At 42.8% G+C, this 22,873-nt stretch overlaps 1 protein-coding gene across 8 annotated transcripts in view; it reads right to left on the bottom strand.

Moving 5' to 3' along the window:
- RNF157 (ring finger protein 157) overlaps positions 1–22,873 on the bottom strand; it is an 89,228-nt gene that overhangs the window by 54,336 nt on the left and 12,019 nt on the right. For 4 of the 8 annotated variants that reach the window (XM_064369535.1, XM_064369536.1, XM_064369537.1 and 1 more), the window contains exon 2: positions 17,128–17,246. In XM_064369535.1, the coding sequence (XP_064225605.1) occupies positions 17,128–17,246 (119 nt within the window). Of the gene's footprint in view, positions 1–17,127; positions 17,247–22,873 lie in introns of those variants that run through there. The other 4 variants (XM_064369539.1, XM_064369541.1, XM_064369540.1 and 1 more) reach the window with 3 other exon arrangements.

Raw genomic sequence — 22,873 nt, 5'->3', positions numbered from 1 at the left:
ATCCTTCTAGAAATTTCTACATGATTTGCCCCTTAATTTGCATATAATTAAAAGTGAGTATAAATATGATTGCAAACTTGCTCTGAGCTGCTACTCACATCACACTGCCTTTGGGTAGCCCTGCTCTGCAGGAGCAGTAAAGGAGCTGTAACACGGCCACCTCAATAAAGCTGTTTTCTTCCACCACTGGCTCTTAAATTCTTTCCTGAGCAAAGCCAAGGACCCTCCTGGACTAAGCTACCATGAGATAAATAAATGTCACAAAGATGCTGAGTGAAAGGAGCCAGACATGAAAAAGCACATTGTACACAGTTCTACTTACATAAAGTTCAAACCAGGATAGAAGTCAGGATTACGGTTACCTTAGGCTAGAGGTAATGATGGGAAAGAGGCAGAGGGGAGCTTCTGTGCTATTTCTCGATCTGAATGCTGGTCACAGTGGAGGGCTAACTTTGTGAAAATCAGCTGTGCATGGATGACTTGTCATCTTTCTATGTGTATAACGTATGTCAATAAGTTTTTTTTTGTTTTTTTTTTTTGAGATGGAATCTCGCTCTGTCACCCAGGCTGGAGTGCAGTGGCACAGTCTTGGCTCACTGCAACCTCCGCCTCCCAGGTTCAAGTGATTCTCCTGCCTCAGCCTCCTGAGTAGCTGGGATTGCAAGCAAGCACCACCACACCCAGCTAATTTTTGTATCTGTAGTAGAAATGGGGTTTCATCATGTTGGTCAGGCTGGTCTCAAACTCCTGACTTCATGATCTGCCCGCCCCAGACTGCCAAAGTGCTGGGATTACAGGTGTGAGCCACCATGCCCAGTCTGTCAATAAGTATTTTTAAAGAGGACAAGTCACCCCTAGGTAAATGGATCTAGAATGATCTCCAATATGATACACCATTAAATTAAAAAGCAAGGGCCAAAGTATGTACAGGAGTGTAGTCACGTGCTGGCGTCCCAACCTCCCGCAACTCCCTCCTCAGGTCTCTGTACCCCTGCTGTGGAGACTGTTGGCTACAAATAGCCATAGCTACTCCGTCTCCAAGAACTGGGAACCAGAGCCACCTGATCCAAGAGAGTCTTTCTGAATCCCTATCTCACTCCAGGGCAGCCACTAACAGCCAGTGACTGATTGACAAGGCTGTACAAAAAGCCGGCCTCTTTACCTTGAGATGAGGCAACTCTGTGGTACAAGCTGTACTCCAAAGCCTTCCTGTGGGACAAGGCCAAACTGGGTCTCAGACAAGACTGCACTCATGTTTGGCTTTGCTCTACTGCCCCATCTGTCTTCCTCGTCTCTAGAGAGCATTCCCTCAATAAATAGCTTTCACAAAGATCTCCATCTCAGGCTTTGTTCCCAGAGAACCCAACCTAAACTGGTTGTTATCAGAAGTTGTCTATGGATGGAATTTTGGGGGTGGATCATCCACCAGCCAGATGGCAATGAGGACCCATCACTGAGGTGGGTGGATATGGATGGTCCCCAGCATGCTGTCGACATTCCCCTGCAGTGAAGGGGAATAGGAGACACGGGCTGTATAACATCCAGGCTGGTTTGATGTCTTTGGTACAGGAGGTATGGGAGAAACAGGTGCAGTAAGGACTGCGAAATTGGGTGAGTGTTATTAAGAGGATTCGTTCATTGAAAAGGGAAAATGAGTTTCAAGTGTAGCAATCAAAAATGTAAAGCCAACTATGAGGCTGGATGTGGTGGCTCATGTCTGTAATCCCAGAAATTTGGAAGGCCAAGGAGGGAAGACCACTTGAGGCCAGGAGTTCAAGACCACTCTGGGCAACACAGCGAGATCTCATCTTTATAAGAAAAACTAAAAATAAATAAATAAAGCCAGCTATAACAGTAAGCTTCCTTTGGCAATTTTTATTTATTAATTTATTTGAAACAGGGTCTCGATAGGGCACCCAGGCTTGGAGTGCAGTGGTGTGAACACAGTTCACTGCAGCCTCAAACTCCTGTCTGAAGCCATCCTCCCACCTCAGCCTCCCGAGTGCTGGGATTACAGATGTGCCACCATGCCAGGCTACTTTGGCAGCGTTTAAAGACAACCATCTCCTGCAGGCACAATACCTAATTTTAAGAGCGGCAGAACCAAAAAGAAGGATGAACTCTCAGCCTATACTAGTCTACTGTGCCAGATTCAGGTCTTGGCAGGGAAGGAGTGAACTCTAAGACTTGAGATGGGTATATTACTCAACTCTAAGACTTGAGTCTGTATATATTTACTTGAGGAACATGAACCTCAGATTCCCTAGGCTTGCAAATAGCCTACTCCCTCTCCCTGCAAGATGGGAGGAACCTGCTCCTCCACCTCGCTAGATTACACAGAGGTCTCAAATGAAGCGAGTACCTTACAAGACAATGCTTGCCCTACAGAGAACCTGCCCCCACCTTCCCTCCTGGCCACCCAACCATAATTAGGGCCATTATCTGAGTATCACTCAACTGGGGACTGTTGGACCTGCAAAGAGAGGAGGAGGCTTATCATGATAGAGGTGCTTGAGACCTGACCACAAAGGCACCAGCAGGACCTGAAGGATGCATGGGAGGGGTTCCTGAGGGTGTTGGAATAGAAAGTTGGATGAGGGAGAGCCTGTTGATATGGGGACATTCTCTTATGACACAGAATAAACACCTTGGCAAGAGCCCTGGATCAATGTGTGCTGGGGTAGAGGAGTTGTTGGGAGCTTGGAAAAGTGATGGACCACACTAAATGATTCCAGAACTGCCACAGAAGTCTTTAGAGGAAAAGTTCAAAAGGCTTAGTGCCTACTCCACGAGGATGGGTCTGCCACATAAAGTGGGAAAATGCACTAGCTGGCTGTGTCCTTCGGGAGGGGCCTGAACATACTCTAATTACCACACCCTAGATTCTTCCCCACATTGGTTACTGGTATAGGTTCTGCCATATGCATCAGTGTCCTCTTCATTCTTACTGCAGCCTGAGGTCAGACCTCCATCAAATTTCATTTGGACAACTACAGGACTCTAATCTACCTTCTACACTTCATCTGAGCGATCTTTCAAAATGTATCTTCTGTGAGCCTCAGTTTAAAGCCCATTAGTTGTTCCCCACACTAACAGGACAAAAGTCCGAAGCTCACAGGAAGGCATACCAGACCCCTTTCCAGGCCTGCTGGCTTCTCAGCTGTATCTCATGTGGAGTTTCCTCCCACCCTCTGGATGCTATGCCTGCTTTGCTGAATCATCTGCAGTGCACGGACCGCTTGTTGGTTAGAGGCCTCTGCTCTTGGGCTCTCCTCCAACATAGGCCTGTTTCCTAGCTATACAACTCCTTCAGGCGGGAATTGCATTTTATCAGTACCTCTAGTATCTAACATCAGCCTAGAGGACAATGGGTATTCAATAGAATGTAAATGATTGAGGAAATGAAGGAGTGAGCCAGTCAGTCAATGATTTGTGTAACAGAGAGGAGAAAGAAGATCAAAGCTGACAACCTGCAATGATTATTAAAGAAAACTATCTTCTCAACTAGTACAGAGACCAGATTAAAACATGAACAAAGAAGAAACCATTCCTTCCTCTACTTCTTCTTCCTCCTTCTCCCAGTGCACTTATATTCTAAATTGGTTTTGAAATTCTTATCTAGAAAAGGTAATCTGCTAGGTTTACACCTACTAAAAACTCACATCCTGTTCTTCATTTATCTTCAGCAAAGTTTCTTCTCCAGAGAATTTTTTTCCCCTCCTCTCATAAGTTCAGGTTATACTGCAATCCCGTCTTTTTTTTTTTTTTTTTTGAGACAGGATCTTGCTATGTTGCCCAGAATGGAATGCAATGGCTCATTCACAGATGCAATCATAGCTCACTGCAGCTTCCCAGGCTCAAGTGGTCCTCTTGGCTCAGCAACTTGAGTAGCTGGGACTAAAGGTCAACATCACCAGGCCTGGCTGTAACCCCTTTCTATAGCTTTAATCCACAGAACTTTACCCTGAAATCTACATGCCAGACAGACAAAACCATGATCACCAACTTACATCTCAAAGTATTGCAGTAGATATAACATGTAATGCCCTACTTCACTAACCTCAGCCAAGGCAGCATCTTCAGCTAAAGAAAGGATCAAACCTACATGGAGAATTACATCTCAAGGAAGACATTTTTTAAAAAAGCAATACAGAAGAGATTAGGGTCAGATGCACAGAGGACAGCTAAGGGAAGGTGCTGGCCATGTTCCATTTCTTCATCTGGGTGGTAGTTATGAGGGCGTTTGCTTCATAATTCTTTAAACTATAGATGTATGGTCTATACACTTATGTTAACAATAAAAAAGCAAAAAGAAAAATAACACTGGAAAGTAAATTAAAAGCAGCTGTTTTTTAAAATATATATATATATATAGGCCAGGCATGGTGGCTCACTCCGGTAATCCCAGCACTTTGGGAGGCAGAGGCGGGAGGATCCCTTGACATCAATAGTTCAAGACCAGCCTGGCCAACATGGTGAAACCCTGTCTCTACTAAAAATACAAAATATTAGCCAGGTGTGATGGCATATGCCTGTAGTTCCAGCTACTCAGGAGGCTGAGGCAGGAGAATCACTTGAACCTGGAAGGCAGAGGTTGCAGTGGGCCACAACTGCACCATTGCACTATAGTCTGGGCGACAGAGTGAGATTTCATCTCAAAAATAAATAAATAAATATATACACACACATATATATATTTATATGTATATACATATATTTATTTATATTCATATATATATTTTTATACTGAGACAGGGTCTCACTCTGTTGCCCAGGCTAGAGTGCAGTGGCTTGATCACAGCTCACTGTGGCCTCAATCTCCCAGACTCAAGTGATCCTTCCACCTCAACCTCCTGAGTAGCTGGGACTGTAGCATGTTCCAACATACCCAGATAATTTCCTGTATATTTTGTAGAGAGGGTCTCACTATGTTGCCTAGGCTGGTCTTGAACTCCTGGGTTCAAGTGATCCTCCTAACTTGGCCTCACAAAGTGCTGGGATTACAGATGTGAGCTACTGTACCCAGCCAAAAGCAGCTGTTTTTGTATTCAAAAAATCCCCTTTATAGGGCCATGGAGCAAATGCTTGGACCTATTAATAGCTTTCCAAAGTTCTCTTTCTTATGCTACTTATTTTAAGGTATAGTTAACTTTATACATACTGGTAGGCCTCAAATTTTATGCTCTAATATACCTAAAAAAAACCCAACCCTATACTATTCTCTGTAAAAGTAACCAGTTTTTTTCATGCTGTCTCTGGAATAATGAGAGAGTTTAAACTAACTCTTGAATAAAATCTACAATCTGGTTATACTTTTTTGGCATTTGGAAATATGACTATGATGTTACATACACACAGCAAAATAGTCTTTGTGTATTCAGTATCCATTCATTAAGTGACCGGATGCTACTTTCCCTAGAAGGAGGCATTTGAAATAATTTCCTCATCTTTATTAAGGATAAAAAGTAATACAAATGGAATAAAGTGGTTTTTTTTTGTAAGAACATAAAAACAAGTCAAATTTCAAAACTGAACCGACAACAAGCCTACATAATTTCCTAAAACTAGGCATTTGTTCCCTAGCCCAATACTGGTATGCATGTATGCCTTAAAAACTGCACATAACACCCCTGTTCACAGCAGCTTTATTCGCAATAGCCAAAAGGCAGGAGCAACCCAAGTGCCTGTCTACTGGTGGATGAATGGATACATAGTGTATCTATATAATGAAATATTATTCAGCCTTAAAAAGGAAATTCTGACACATGTTACACATAGATGAATCAAGGACATGCTAAGTCAAGTAAGCCAGTCAAAAAAGAACAAAGATTCTATGATTCAACCCATATGAGGTACCTAGAGTAGACAAACTCATAGAGACAGGAAACAGAATGGTGGCCACCAGGGGCTGGTGGGAGAGGGAAATGGGGAAGCAATGCCCAGTGGGGACAGAGTTTCAGTTTTAAGAGATGAAAGGCATTCTGGAGACTGTACAACAATGTGTGATGAGCAGAGTGCTCACCCCTGGGAAGAGCCTGGAAGTTGGGAGAGCATAAGAATGCCTTAAGTGAAACTCTTTAAAGCCCTCAACCATTTTAAAAGTATGAATATTCATCCCCTAGTTCGTTTATTGTCAGGTTGCCGAAAAGCAGGCCACATTCATACTGAATCTCATACCATTTTGAATCAAATGTTTCTAAAGGCAAATCACTGCATGTTGGCACCAAGAGGACCGAGCTCCCTGGTTCCGCTCTTCCCCATGCTTACCCTGGTTTTCTGTCTTTCTCCACAAGTCCCCAGACACTTTCTGGCACACATCCCAACCCCACCGAGCAGACTCTACCTTTCCTGTAGTTCACTAAAAAATTAAAACCCTTATTTTCTAAACTTCCTTAATTTTCCTACTTCTATATATTCTTCTAAACCTATTTCCTTCCTCCACTCAGAAGTATTTACTTCTCTACTTTTAAAGAAAATTAAAATACTTTTAATTTAAAAATGAAAACATGTTCATTGGAGAAAATTCAAACAATATAGAAGAATATGAAGAGTTGGGCACAGTGGTTCACACCTGTAATCCCAGCACTTTGGGAGGCTGAGGCAGGAGGACTGTTTGAGCCCAGGAATTCAAGACCAGCCCTAGAAACACAGTGAGATGCTGGTCTCTACAAACAAAGAAAAGAAAGAAAGAAAGAAAAATTTTTAAATTAGCTGTGCGTGTTGTCATATATCTGTAGGCCCAGCTACTAGGAAGGCAGAGGCGGGAGGACTGCTTCAGCCCAGAAGTTTCAGTTTACAGTGAGCTATGATTGCACCACTGCACTCCAGCCTGAGTGACAGAACAAGCCTCTTTCTCAAAAAAAAAAAGAAAATTTTAAAAAAGAATATGAAGAAGTAAACACCTGCCCTTCTTGATATATCCCAAGAGTTCAAAATGCATTGTAATTGTATATTTTTATGTAGCTATAAATATATGTACATAAATGCACACATGTACATACATGGTTATTTTTACCCGAAATGAAATCAGACTCTACGTTATATACTGCAACTTGCTTTATTCCGTAAGTGATGTGCTTGTGGACGTACTGTCAGTCATCTCAGTGGACACAGATCCACCTCATTTTTGGCTGAATAACAGTTCATGGCATAGGCACACTATAATTTATTTAACCATTCCACTATAATGGACATTAGGTATTTTCCAATTTTGTATTACTGCAAGTAATGCTACAATATACACTGTAAATAAGAATTATTTCATATGCTTCAAAATATTTCTGTAGGAGAGATTTAGAGAAGTGAAACAGGTGGGCCAAAGGATATGCACAGCTAAAAAATTAATCAATATTGCCAAGCTAAAGGCCAAAAACAATTGTAGTACAATCATAAAGGAAGATAGAAAGAAGATAGCATGAAAAAGGCAAATAACCCAATCTCAGTTTCTCTCTCAATCTCTCTCTCTCTTTCTTTCTCTCTCTCTCTCTCTCTCTCACACACACACACGTGCAGGAGAAAGACGCCCGTTCCCATCCTGTGGGACAGTAAGTGCCAGGGTTCTTGTTCTGTGACCTACTAGTTACTCCAAGTCCAGGGCACAAACAAATCTCCAAACATAACATGTGCACAGCATCTGGGGTAAATGGTGGCCCCTCACAGAGGCTGCCCTTTAGAGTGTCCTTTGCCTCAACTCACACTGCCTGCAGTTCTCTAATCTGCACTGTATTTATTTTATTTTATTGTTTTTTAGACATATCTTATTTTAGGCTGATCACACATGGTCCAAGAACATACAAGTCATAAATCAAATGTAATCAGATGTTAAGGATTGGTCTTCAAAGATTACAGCAATGATGTCACACTTGCCTATGAGCTCTCTGTCATAAAATCACATCCACACCTCAGTGGCCACCACACCATTCAGCAAAGCTTCCATAACTGTGAGCTGTTAAGAGAATTACTATTTGTTTCAGGCTCTGAATAGTTCTAGGGATCTCAGCAGGGGTTGGAGGAAGTGGCTCAGCCTTGGCATAGTACCAAAATGTGGTCAATTGAAGCTTCAAATAAGTCACAGCAATTCTCATCAGCCCTGGGGCATTCTCCACAAAGTTACAAATTGGTCCATGGTTCTAGGGTAGAAAGTCTGCACCATGTTTATTTGCAATGCTGTTAATCCTGTTCAGGTATTTCATATCTTTTTTCTTAAAATAAATTACTTCCTAACTGGTCTTCTTGTTTCTCAGTTTTCGGATTCATTACCTACACTGTGAATTAATTTATAGAATTAACTTTCTAAAATGAAAATTAGATTGTAATAGTATCTTTTTTTTGAGAGAGAGAAGGTCTCATCCTGTTCCCCAGGCTGGAGTGCAGTGGCATGACCTCGGCTTGCTGCAAACTCCACTTCCTGGGTTCAAACAATTCTCGTGCCTCAGCCTCCCAAGTAGCTGGGATTACAGGCATGCACCACCATGCCCGGCTAATTTTTGTATTTGTAGCAAAGACAGGGTTTCACCATGTTGGCCAGGCTGGTCTCAAACTCCTGGCCTCAAGCAATCTACCTGCCTCAGCCTCTCAAAGTGCTGGGACTACAAGCATGAGCCACCATCATTTTTTGAGTCCTTAAAATATTCCTGAAAGGTAGATATTTTTATAGATGGGGAAACTCAGGCTCATTGATTGGCTAGTACCTTAACCAACACGACAAAGTTAGTCAGTGGCAAAGTCATTCATGACTATGACCTTCTCTACTGCATAGAAAGAAGAGTTAAAACTTATTATTTTTCTTTTTTTGAGATGGAGTCTCGCTCTGTCACTCAGGCTGGAGTGCAATAGTGTGATCTCAGCTCACTGCAACCTCTACCTACTGGGTTCAAGCAATTCTCCTGCCTCAGCCTCCCAAGTAGTTGGGATTACAGGCACCCACCATCACCCCAGGCTAGTTTTTGTAGAGATGGGGTTTTACCATGTTGCCAGCCTGGTCTTGAACTCCTGACCTCAGGTGACCTGCCTGCCTTGGCCTCCCAAAAGTGCTAGGATTACAGGTGTAAGCCACCACGCCCAGCCTATAAAAACTTCTTAATATCCATGGCTCTTCAGATATGAACCCAATTTGCCTTTCCAGTCTCAACTGCAACCGGCATCCCTCACAGTCCAATCCTTATCGACTACTTACCACTCTGAGCACCCAAAGCACACTTTAGTATCTCCATGCTTCCTTGTGTTGCTTATTAATTAATCCTGCCTCAGACACCTCTCCTCTTCTCTCCTACCTATGAAATCCTGCTTATCCCTCCAGGCTAAAGGAGTCACCTCCAAGAAGCCCCTGCCCTGGTTAGAGGGCATCCCCACTGCTCTGTGCTCCAGAGCACTCTGGTCCTCTCTCGTAGAACCTATCATAGTCCCTCGCAGGGTGGGCACATCAGCTGTCCCACTCTGCAGCAAGCCTCTTCAGGTAAGAGGTCATGTCTTTTCATATCTGCATTCCTAGTTCTCAGCACAGTTTCTGACTCATAAATATTTGTTGAATGAATGGATGGCACTAGGACTAACAGAATAATGATCTCTTTTTCGCCACAAAGCTCTATATGTGCAAAACTCTATGTCACAAATGGATATACTGTCAAGTTCCTTTGAATAACTTGTTCTTCCTGACACATGTAATAAAAGGGTTCAATCTACAGAAACTAAATTTGAGTACAACTTTTGGTATATCTGTACTAGAAAAAAGACGAAAAGTACACTCTGTATGCATCTTATTTCTTTTCATTCTTTTCTTTTTCCTTTTTTTTTTTTTTTTGGAGACTGAGTCTCACTCTGTCACCCAGGCTGGAGTACAGTGGTGTGATCTTGGCTCACTGCAACCTCCACATCCTGGGTTCAAGCAATTTTCCTGCCTCAGCCTCCTGAGTAGCTGGGATTACAGGTGCCTGTCACCATGTAATCGACTAATTTTTATATTTTCAGTAGAGAAGGGGTTTCATTATGTTGGCCAGGCTGGTCTTGAACTCCTGACCTCAAGTAATACGCCGGCCTCAGCCTCCCAAAGTGCTGAGATTATAGGCGTGAGCCACCACGCCTGGCCTCTTTCTTTTTTTTCTTTTTTTTTGAGACAGGGTCTTGCTCTGTCACATAGGCTAGAGTGCAGTGGCACAATCATGGCTCTTACTGCAGCTTTGACCTCTCGGGCGCAAGCAGTCCTCTAGCCTCAGCCACCAAAGCAGCTAGAAATACAGGTGTGTACCACCACCCCAAGCTAATTTTTTTTTTGTAAAGTCACTGTTTTGCTGTGTTGCCCAGGCTGGTCTCAAACTCCTGGCCTCAAGTGATCCTTCTGCCTCAGCCTCCCAAAGTGCTGGAAATAGGCAAAAGCCACCATGCCTGGCACATTTTAGTTTTTAAAATAATGCCAGCTGCCAGGCATGGTGGCTCATGCCTGTAATCTCAACACTTTGGAAGGCCAAGGCGTGCAGATCATAAGGTCAACAGATCGAGACCATCCTGGCCAACATGATGAAACCCTGTCTCTACTAAAAATACAAAAATTAGCTGGATGTGGTGGTACAGGCCTGTAGTCCCAGCTACTCGGGAGGCTGAGACAGGAGAATCGCTTGAACCCAAGAGGCAGAGGTTGCAGTGAGCTGAGATTACGCCACTACACTCCAACCTGGTGACAGAGTGGACTCCGTTTCAAAAAAAAAGAAAAAACAATAATGCCAGCTGTGCAGCCCTGGTTTCAGGAAGCATGAGGAAGAAGAAGCTGTCAATGGGGCCCAGCTACAGAACACACAAGAGGAAATGGACTATTAGGGGCAAGGCTAAAACTCAACTACTTTCTTTATAAAACGAAAGGAATGGTTTGAACTTCTGTCTACAAAAGGCAGGTAGAGGCACGGCACAGTGGCTCATACCTATAATCCCAGTACTCTGGGAGGCCAAGACAGACAGATTACTTGAACGAAGGAGTTTGAGACCAGCCTGGGCTATACAGTAAGACACTGTCTCTATAAAAAATTAAAAAAAAAATAGCCAGGCATAGTGGTGCATGCTTGTAGTCCCAACTACTGGAGAATCTGAGGTGGAAGAATCACGTGAGCCTAGGAATTCCAGGCTGCAGTGAGCTGTAGCTGCACCACTGTACCCTAGCTTGGGTAACAGGGCAAGACCCTGTCTCAAAAAGAAAAAAAAGGCAGGTATGAAGGAGTCAAGGCATTACTTGATACTCTGACAATCCTAATTTCACTAAGCCTCTAAATAACTTAGAGTTTTGGCAGTAATTATCTTAACAAAACAAGATCCAACTCAATAAAGGAACAGAAAAGTAACACTAGCTCTTCCACCACATAGGAAGGGAAGAGATGGCCTTTATTTAACATTTTATAACTGATTCACAGACACCTTAGTTCCTCTATATAGGGAACCAGAGCAGAAAGACCTTCAGAAGGCTAGTTTACTACTTAAGATAGTACTTAAAAACCAGTGAAGAGGCTGGGTGCGGTGGCTCGTGCCTGTAATCCCAGAACTTTCGGAGGCTGAGGTGGGTGGATGGCCTGAGGTCAGGAGTTCGAGACAAGCCTGGCCAACATGGTGAAATCCCATCTCTGCTAAAAATACAAAAAATTAGCTAGGCGTTGCGGCAGGTACCTGTAATCCCAGCTACTAGGGAGGCTGAGGCAGGAGAATCGTTTAAACCCCGGAGGCTGAGTTTGCAGTAAGCCAAGATCTCGCCATTGCACTCCAGCCTGAGCAACAACTCCATTTCAAAAACAAACAAACAAACCAGTGAAGATCCCTCTACCTAGAACGATAAACAGCTGTAGAAATAACCCACTGGAAAGGTAGCAAGTATAGCTAACATTGCTGCATGCTGCTTTTTGTCCAGCAATTCCAAGGCATCTTCCAAGCATTACATTCTTCTAAAGTCAGAACTGTCTCCATGTTACAAGTAGGTAATTTGAGTGCCTGAGTGATACATTTGCCAAGGTTACAAAGAGTTTAATGGTAAGATATAAATAAAACTTGAAATCTAGATTCCAACTCTCTTCCACCATCTTTCTGTACACACACACACACACACACACACACACTGGTTTCTTTAAAGCTGACCCTTAAGACTTGATAATAAATTTGGCTTTGGGCCGGGCTTGGTGGCTCATGCCTGTAATCCCAAAACTTTGGAATGCCGAGGCAGGGAGACTGCTTGACACCAGGAGATTGAGATCAGTCTGGGCAATAAACCAAGACCCTGTCTCTACAAAAAAGATCTTAAAATTGGCCCAGCATAGTAGCATGCACCTGCAGTCCCAGCTACTCAGGACACTGAGGCAAGCAGATCATTTGAACCCAAGAGTTTGAGGCTTCAGTGAGCTATGATCACACCACTGCACTCCAGCCTGGGTGACAGAATGAGACCCTAGCTCTAGGGGGAAAAAAAATTGGCTTTGATGGATTATCCTAAGAGGTAGATCTGTGGTGTGAAGCTCAAATAATACACTTTTTAGTCTGCTCTTTCAGAAATGACAGGAAATTCTAGAAGCCAGGAAGTCTATGGCATTTATACCTTAATATAACAATAATTTTAGTGTATTTCACTGCCCACATTCATTCTCTCTGCAAAGAGGAGCCGCTCTTGCTGCATGCTGCTGGATGGCTTTAAAAGGTTGTTCTCTTTCTCACTCCTCTGTAACCTAACACTCAGGTGCTGACACCCAAGATCTTTTGCTAGAGAGTGGAAGTCAGCTGTTTAGAACTCAAGCTACATGTCAATCTTCAATCTCTGGGCCTTCCCCTAAACAAGCCTGTTGTGCAGTAATGGCAAAACCCAGAGGTCAGCTCAGCAGATGGAATTACACATGGAATACGAACTCTGACGAGGCACTCCAAGAGAACATATCACTGCCACTCGTTCTACTTTATTTATTTATTGAGACAGGTTCTTGCTCTGTTGCTGAGGCTGCAGTGATCATAGCTTATTGAAGCCTTGGCCTCCTGGGCTCAAGCGATCCTCCCACCTCAGCCTCCTGAGTAACTGGGACTAGAGGCATGCACCACCATGCCTGGCTATTTTTTTTATTCTATATTTTGTAGAGATGAGGGTCTTGCTATGTTGCCCAGGCTGATCTTCAACTTCAAGAGATCCACCAGCCTTGGCCTCCTGAGCAGCTGGGACTACATGCGTGAGCCACTGCACTGGCCTCATTCCACTTTTAGATATCTATCAATATTTCAGAAATTGCACTTGAAGATCTAGACAGTGGACTCACAAACAGGATGTGGGCAGAGTTCCTGAGTACACCTGACCTGACTAGCAAAAATGGCAGAGTGGCTCAGGCTCTGGAGCCAGATTGCTGGGTTCCAATCCTGATCCCTTACAGGCTGTGCAGTCTTTATTTAAACTCTCTGTGCCTCATGTTCTTCACCTGTTGGATGAAGACCTTCCTCATTATGATGTAAGGACAAAAAGAGATAACACAGATGAAAAGCTTAGAACAATCAGCCCTGGCAAAAATTAGATGTTCAAATGTTAGCCATTATTATTATTATCAAATAACCTGAGGGGAAAAGAAAAGAGAAACATGCTGCATTTGTTCTCTATACTATATTTCTATGTAGCTATATAAAGTTCTCTGATTTGCTTTCCTAATATAAAACTCTTTTATTTTTATTTTTTTAGACTTTTAAAAATTTTACTCCTTATAAAACCATAAAACTGTGTCTTTTTAAGACATTTGCCAGGCATGGTGGCTCACACCTGTAACCCCAACACTTTGGGAGGCCAAGGTGGGTGGATCACCTGAGATCAGGAGTTCAAGACCAGCCTGGCCAACATGGTGAAACCCCATTTCACTTGATCTTAGCCAAAAGGCCAAGAAGCGATGTGAAACCCCATCTCTACTAAAAAATACAAAAATAGCTGGGTGTGGTGGCAGGCACCTGTAATCCCAGCTACTCAGGAGGCTGAGACAGGAGAATCACTTGAGCCTGGGAGACTGAGGTTGCAGTGAGCTGAGATCACGCCGCTGCACTCCAGCCTGGGCGACAGAGTGAGACTCTGTCTCAAAAAAAAAAAAAAAATTTCATTCGCTCTGTGCAATATTAAGCATGCTTGATTACTACATAAAAGCAACAACAAAAACTCCAGTGTTGATGTTCCTTTTTAAAAAAAATGGCATTTATTTGTTGATTGATTAAGATGAAGGAGTTTGCTATGTTGCTCAAACTGGACTCGAACTCTCCTGGGCTCAAGTGATCCTCCCATCTCAGCTTCAGCCTCCACTGTGCCCAGCCTCATCTTCTTTGGAAAAAAGCCTCAACTTTGGACAGGCACAGTGGCTCACGCCTGTAATCCCAGCACTTTGGGAAGCTGAGGTGGGTGGATCACGAGGTCAGGAGATGGAGACCATCCTGGCCAACATGGTGAAACCCTGTCTCTACTAAAAATACAAAAATTAGCCAGGTGTGGTGGTGTGTGCCTGTAATCCCAGCTACTCAGGAGGCTGAGGCAGAAGAATCACTTTAACCTGGGAGGCAAAGGTTGCAGTAAGCTGAGATTGCACCATTGCACTCCAGCCTGGGCAACAGAGCGAGACTCCGTCTTAAAAAAAAAAAAAAAAAAAAGCCTGAACTTTAAGGTCAAGGCTGCTACCTAGCATTTCACGAAGTGTTCAGTTATTCATAGGTTGCTACAGGCAAACTTGGGAAAAGTTTGCCAGCCAGCATAAACTTGAAGTTGAATCTAAAGCAACATTTACTTCAAGCTTGTCCAACCTGCGGCCTGAGGGTAGACGGCTTTTAATGTGCCCCAACACAAATGCGTAAACTTTCTTAAAACATTATAAGATTTTTTTTGAGTTTTTGTTTTGTTTTGTTTTTTGTTTTGATCTCATCAGCTATCATTACTGCTAGTGTATTTTATGTGTGGCCCAGTGTGACAATTCTTCCAGTGTGGCCCAGGGAATCCAAAAGATTGGACATCCCTGATTTACTTATTTTTATATCATCTTTATGGATTGAAAAGGCTGAAAAAATTTTTTAAAATATATAAACTATTTTTACATCAGATGAAAGGAAAAAAGACAGAAACAGATGCAAACATCAAGTCCATGCTATTAATAGAAGAAATGGCTACTTTCGAAGCACAAGCTGACTCCCTGGTGAGTGAAGAAATATTTTTATCAGCTCTATTGGAAAAAAAAGAAATATCTCTCTACTCTAATTACCAAGGCAGTAGTAACAAAATCAAAGCGTAGACATTTGATAAGTATTAGTTGGCATAATTTAATTTGAAGCAGACAAGATTTGGTATTTTGAAAAGCGTGCTACTGGACTAAAAATTAGCAGAGGAATCACTCCAGACAGAAAGGAAGAGAACAATGAAAACCAACAAAACAATTATTTTTATGTTAAAGCTTAAGGTAGAAGACCATCATCAGATCAATCTTCCTAGAAAAGTAGTTTCTCCAGGTCACTCACCTATCTAAAAATCTTAAATATTCCTCATAGTCTACAGGAGAGAGTAAAAAACCTATCAAGGTAACAGAGCCGCCAACTACCTTTCTATTTTTTTTTTTTTTTTGAAACAGAGTCTTACTCTATCCCTTAGGCAGAGTGCAGTAGGGAAACCTTGGCTCACTGCAACCTCCATCTCCTGGTTTCAAGCGATTTTCCCACCTCACCCTCTGGAGTAGCTGAGATTACAGGCAGGTGCCACCATGACCAGCTAATTTTTGTGTTTTCAGCAGAGATGAGGTTAGGGTCAGGCTGGTGTCGAACTCCCAACCTTGGGCCTCCCAAAGTGCTGGGATTACAGGAGTGAGCCACCGCACCCGGCCTACCTTCCAATTTGGGCCAGACTGGTTTCCTTATTTGTTGCAGGCAAGAACAAACCATGCTCGTTTCAGCTCTGTATCCACAGCGCCTATCTAGGTACCTGACACACAGTAGTTGCTCAGTAAATGTTTGTTAATTCAACAACTTGAAGCTCTGAGTCCTGTGCTCTCGGTGCTGCACTCCTGGGAAGGCCTCATCCAACCCACCATTCTTCAAAGGCCAGCTCAACTCCCTGCACTCTTCCCAGCATAACACTGAAGCAACCTGCCCTTGCCATTGCCTTCTCCCACTCTCAATTCCCACCAAATCCAATCACTTCTGATCTTTATTGTTACTTAAACATTTCCTGTTTCTGTGTTTTGTCTGCTCCACCAAACTGGGAGTTTCTTGAGGAAGGCAGAATTTTCAAGGCAGTGAGGAGCACTGGAAAGATGATTGATCTGTGACCAGGCAAACCTAGTTACGTGACTTGGAGAAAAATGTATATAAAACCCTTGGAACAATGCTTAGAACATAGATTGCACTTCATAAATGCTGGCTACTATCATTATTCATCTCTTGGAACACCTCAGTTCTCTCACTTATAAAATGGAGTGATAAGTTCTACGTCAAGTGGTCTTCATATGGAACAGGAGTCTCTAGGACATTCCTAACACACAGGAGCCACTCAATAGCCACCTGGCAGTTATTGTTACAAAGACTCCTGCTGGGTGCAAAGGTGCTTAATAGAAGTTTATGGGATGAGCTGAAGGAACAAGTGAGAAAAATGTATTCTCATATCAATTCATATATCAACAGAAACACTTTCAGTCATTCAACAAACATTTATTAAGGGCTTATCATTACGTACCAGGCTTTGTTCTAGGTTTGGGATAATACAGTAAAAACAAGTCCTTGTCTTACGAAACTTACATTCTAAAGGGGAGGCAAACAATAAGAAGAGAAAGACAAATCAGTAAAAGTTTGGTGTTAAGTGCTTTGAAGAAGAAGGAAGAAAGGTAAGCCCTTAGAAAAGGGCTGCCTGAAGATGTGGCATTTAGGCAGAGATCTGGATTTTTAAGAAAGCTTGATTTTGTGAGACTCATCCTCACCCTCACAAGACTCCAGGAGTTCTTCCACTCCTCTAGCACCAAGAGACCCTGTACAACCAAGGAGGCTGCAGTGTGACTTCTAGTGCCTCTCTCTCAACACAGACCAAGCTACAAACTGCTGAATGAGCAACTGCAAACTTATTTTTTGTTATACTTTTTGAATTGGCAACTTAACCTCCCAGAGGGAGTAAACTGATTACAGTCATACCGCAACTGGTCTGTTCCCCAGAAAGTTCAGATCACTGTTCTCTCCAAACAGGTAACCTTCAGGATGAGTTGAGTCAAACTTCTCTCCTCCCATAATGAAGTGGCTGGCAAAATAGCTTCCTAGAGAGAAACAAACAGAAAAAAAATCAAACAACCAGAAAACAGTCAAACTATAGGTAGTAAAAAAGCTGATTTTTAAAAATGTTAAGCCTTTGGGCTGTGTGTGGTGGCTCACACCTGTAATGTGACTGGGTTCGGAGAGCTTCCAAACAGGGGAATACTTGGAGGTTTCTCAATACTTTAGGAGGCTGAGGCTGGCAGATCACCTGAGGTCAGAAGTTTGAGACCAGACTGGCCAACATAGCAAAACCCTGTCTCTACTAAAAATGGAAAAATTAGCCGAGTGTGGTGGCATGTGCCTGTAGTCCCAGCTACTCAGGAGGCTGAGGTAGGAGGATCTCTTGAACCCGGGAGATGGAGGTGCAGTGAGCTGAGATCCTGCCACTGCACTCCAGTCTGCGCGACAGAGCAAGACACTGTTTAAAAAAAACAAAAAAGTTAACCCTTCAAATGAATAATTAGAGCAATTTCTAATCCCAAGAGTGTTTTCTTTTCCTGATTTGGGACAATGGCACAAAATAAGTAAAATCATAGCAGGGAAAACCCAAGATACCAAACATAGAATAGGTCACTGTTTTCCTTTAACATTCTTAATTGAATTCTTCTCATGATCTGTCTAAAATACCTCCAGCCAATGCACATTAATGATCATATATATATATTTGTTCCTGATTTTTGCCCTTAAATTTGAAGTAGTTATTCCATGTATTGAAGAATCTCAGCTACAGGCATCAGCATATATATACACTATGATATTATAAAATACATGTTTAATCTTCAATCCGTTTCCTGGAATGCAACTCTTAAAATCCTTGGAACATCCAAGCCAGGCATGGTGGCTCACGCCTATAATCCCAGCATTTTGGGAGGCCAAGGGGGACAGATCACTTGGGATCAGGAGTTAGGGACCAGCCTAGCCAACATGGCAAAACCCTGTCTCTACTAAAAATACAAAAATTAGCCAGGTGTGGTGACACACACCTGTAGCCCCAGGTACTTGGGAGGCTGAGGCAGGAGAATTGCTTGAACCTGGGAGGCAGAGGTTGCAGTGAGCTGAGATCACGCCACTACACTCCAGCCTAGGCAACAGAGAGAGACTCCCATCTCAAAAAAAAAAAAAATCCTTGGAATATTCAAAGTGATCTTTTTTTTTTTTTTTTTTTTTGAGACAGAGTCTCTCTCTGTTGCCCAGGCTGGAGTGTAGTGGCATGATCTCGGTTCACTGCAAACTCCGCTTCCCAGGTTCAAGCCATTTTCCTGTCTCAGTCTCCCGAGTAGCTGGGATTATAGGCACCCGCTACCATGCCTGGCTAATTTTTGTATCTTTAGTAGAGATGGGGTTTCACCATGTTGGCCAGGCTGGTCTTGAACTCCTGACCTTGGGTGATCCACCCACCTTGGCCTTCTGAAGTGCTGGGATTACAGGTGTGAGCCACCTCACCAGCCAGTCATGTCTTTACATATGCTAATAAATTAACCAGTGGTTGGCAGTCCCTAGGTAGCCTCAGGATGGGGGCTGGTCACTGGAAAGAATATGGCAGGATTAGAAGGTTGGGACTTTCAGCCTATCCCCCAACCACCGAGGAAGGGAAGAGGGGCTGAAAGTTATCACCAATGTCCAATGATGTAATCAACCATGCTGTGTAATGAAGCTTCCATAAATATCCAAAGGACTGGGTTCGGAGAGCTTCCAAACAGGGGAATACTTGGAGGTTTCTGGAGGGTAGCATGCTCAGAGATGGCATGGAAGCTCTGTGCCTCTTCCCACATAACCTTGGCCTATGTTTCTCTCTCTGTATCCTTTGCAATATCCTTGATAATAAACTAGTAAATGTGTTTCCCTAGTTCTGTGAGCCTCTCTAGCAAGTTAATCAAACCCAAGGAGGGGGTTATAGGAACCCTGCTTTCTGGTTGGTTAGCCGGAAGCACAGGTAAAACAACCTGGGGCTTGCGATGGGCATCAGAAGTGAGGGGCAGTCTTGCGGGACTATACCCTCAACCTGTGGGATCAGACGTTATCTTCAGGTAGTTATCAGAACTGAAATGAACTGGAGGACACACAGCTGGTGTCCTCTGCAGAACTGAGTGGTTGCTGGTGGGAAGAATCCCCACACATTTTGCTGACCAGAGGATACAGAAGTTTTCTGTGCTGTTTGTGTTGTGAGAGTACAGGAGAAACTGAGTTTTTCCCTATATCTGCAGATACATGTCTTTGCCTAGATTTTCATAAGCCAGCTTAAAGCTACACACAGAAATCCTGGTACCCACCCACCACTACTTCTATACCTCTATAATCTTCTATGATGAAGGTTCTTCTTCATCATAACTTGCTTCAAAACATGATTGTCTCATAGGAAAACATGAATTTAAATAATACACCTATCCCTGGCTTTCCCTACCAATTACCACACAGACTATGGTATAAAATAAGAGGACAATTTAATGCTATGAAAGAAGGCTACACACATATCCTCTCCACCTCAAATTTATTAACAGTGCTAATGGCCAGAGCTGCTGGGAGGCTGGGACATCAGTCATGACAGGACCCCTTTGTCCCTTCTTAATCAGCCAGGAGGCAGAAATATTTTCAATACAATATAATAACCAAATGAAATCAGCAGTCAGGGCCGAAATTCCCATCAGTCTCATCCAGACAAACCAAGGAACTGTGCCAGGATATGACGGAACTGAGAAGTCACCAAAGGAGGCTTAGGTTATGCTGAAAATTCCATCTGGGAATACATTTTAAATCTGATGATTAAACGAATGCCTCCTACCCCTAATTTCTATTATCTAATTCTCCCATGAAGGTAAGCTGTTCAAAGTAAAGAACACATCCCATAATATATCTTTATCAACACTCTCATATACCCCATTTCTGAAATTAATACAAGGAACTTATAAATGGTGAAAGGCTTGCTTGTGTATAATACAGTGAGGATATACACAAACTTCCTAAATCAGTTGCAATTTTTGTTGAAGATTTGTAGCAGGTAGGGTGTGATGGGTCTTGCCTGTAATCCCAACACTCTGGATGGCTAAGGCAGGAGGATTGCTTTAGCTCAGGAGTTCAAGACCGGCTTGGGCAACATAGCAAGACCTTGTCTCTACTAAAAATAAAAAAAAAAATACAAAACACAAAAATTAGCTGGGCATGGTAGCCTGCACCTGTAGTTCTACCTACTCAGGAGGCTGAGACAGGAGGGTCACTTGAGTTTAGGAGTTAAAGGTTGCAGCGAGCTATGATCATGCCACTGCACTCCAGCCTGGGTGACAGAGTGAGCCCCTGTCTCAAAAAAAATAATAAAGAAATAAAGAAAAAAGAAAAGAGTAAAAACATATTTATAGCAAACTAAAAAAAAATGAGATTCGGCACTTTGAGCCTGCGGAGAAGCCATAGGAAAGAAGACAGAGAAGAAAATTCTAGCAAAAACTGATCCAAACATTTATTTTTAAAATTTTCTACACATGGAGCTTTAGTCTAGAAACACCTATTAAACAAAACAGTTTGGATAAAGTCACTCACCACAAAGTGAGGCAACTGTTGAATTAAACAACAAGGAAAACATTATTTGAGAGCAATAATGCAGACAAAATCAAAGCAATCACTGAGGAACTCTTGAAAGTCACCCATCGAAACTTAAAGAGACAAAGGGCAGCCATCTGCAGTGATACAACAGCGGCATTCATCATTTAGGAAAGCTTAATTATCAATTATTTATGTCTAGCACTTGCTAGTCCTATTTTCCAAGTGCATAATTTATGGAGAGGGGAGGTACCTAGTTGCCTTAAGTAGAAGCAGGCATCTCAAATAATTTAAGTCATTTATTGATGAACCTTAGTAAGATATATTTTTGTGTACATTAGGGATTATATGTTTATCATACACTAGGTAAAATTGGAAAAGTTAAAGATGTTACATGGATGGATGGCTTGCCCAAATCACGAATAAAGAAAGGGGAGAAGAGAGAGAGTTTGACGTCTAGAGTTGTCTAGGTTGACCTCAGGGTGGGACCACTGAGGTTCCAGTACCTGTGAGAGCTCAGGAGAGGGATCTGGGGCAGTAAAATCCATGGATGATTGGCTTAGAGGTGGCCATGATTGAACCTAGCGAGAGAGAAGCACTAATGATTTGGGGGCTAATGAGTTAAAGCAGGCAACAGGGTTCTATTAGAAATGCCTTTTTATGCCATAATATTAAAAGAAAATAAATGACCACAAAAGATGTGTAGAGCTAACTGTCGTTTTGCCTTGCATTAAAATAAAAAATAGTCTGGGCATGGTGGCTCACCCCTGTAATCCTAGCACTTTGGGAGGCCAAGGTGGAAGGATCACTTGAGCCCAGGAGCTCAAGACCAGCCTAGGCAACATGGTGAGGCTCTGTCTCTGTATATTAAAAAAAAAAGAAAAGATACGATGGTATATTCAGTCAGTAGAGTATTATGAAGTCATTCAAAGTGGTGTTGTAAATCTGTATCTACTGACATTAAAAATGTTCACAATATATTACAATTAGGCCCTCATCTCTACAAAAAAATAAAAAAATTGCTGGGTACTGTAGCACAAGCCTGTGGTCCCAGCTACTCAGTAGGAGGATCACCTGAGCCCAAGAGGTCAGGCCTGCGGTGAGCCAAGATTACACCACTACATTCTAGCCTGGGTAAAAGAGCAAGACCCTGTCTCAAAAAACAAAAACAAAAACAAAAAGACCCACAAAAGCTGTATAAGCTGTATACTTAAAACTGCGAATGATTTTCTCAAAATTGCATAGTTGGTGGCCAGGCATGGTAGTTCACCCCTGCAATCCCAGCACTTTGGGAGGCTGAGGCGGGCGGATCACCTGAGGTCGGAAGTTCAAGACCAGCCTGACCAACATGGAGAAACCTCATCTCTACTAAAAATGCAAAATTAGCCAGGTGTGGTGGCATGCCTATAATTCCAGCTACTTGGGAGGCTGATGTAGGAGAATCGCTTGAACCCTGGAGGCGGACGTTGTGATGAGCCAAGATTGTGCCATTGCACTCCAGCCTGGGCAACAAGAGCAAAACTCTGTCTAAAAAAAAAAAAAAAAAAATTTTTAAAAGTTAGCCAGGCATGGTGGCATGTGCTTGTGATCCTAGATACTCGGGAAGCTAAGGTGGGAGGATTGCTGAAGGTCAAGGCTGCAGTGAGCTATGATCACACCACTGGACTCCAGCCTGGGTAAAGAGTGAGACTCTGTCTCAAAATACGAAAAACAGGCCAGGCATGGTGGCTCACGCCTGTAATCCCAGCACTTTGGGAAGCCAAGGTGGGTGTATCAGCTGAGGTCAGGAGTTTGATACCAGCCTGGCCACCATGGTGAAATCCCGTCTCTACTAAAAATACAAAAATTAGCCAGGAGTGGTGCTTGTAGTCCCAGCTACTTGAGAGGCTAAGGCAGGAGAATCGCTTGAACCCTGGGAAGTGGAGGTTGCACTGAGCCAAGACTGCACCATGGCACTCCAGCCTGGGTGACAGAGCAAGACTCCATTTCAAAAACAAAAAAACAAACAAATAAAACCAGAAAGAAAGAAAATACAGTACAGCTCTCAGAAAATAAAGGAGAAAGGGGATAGCAGAAAAAAAGCAGAATAAGTTTGCTGACA

This window comes from Aotus nancymaae, unplaced genomic scaffold, assembly GCF_030222135.1.
Source record: "Aotus nancymaae isolate 86718 unplaced genomic scaffold, 86718_ANA_hifiasm-v0.15.2.pri h1tg000089l, whole genome shotgun sequence".
NCBI lineage: Eukaryota > Metazoa > Chordata > Mammalia > Primates > Aotidae > Aotus > Aotus nancymaae.
This window is presented reverse-complemented; position numbering and strand designations above follow the sequence as displayed.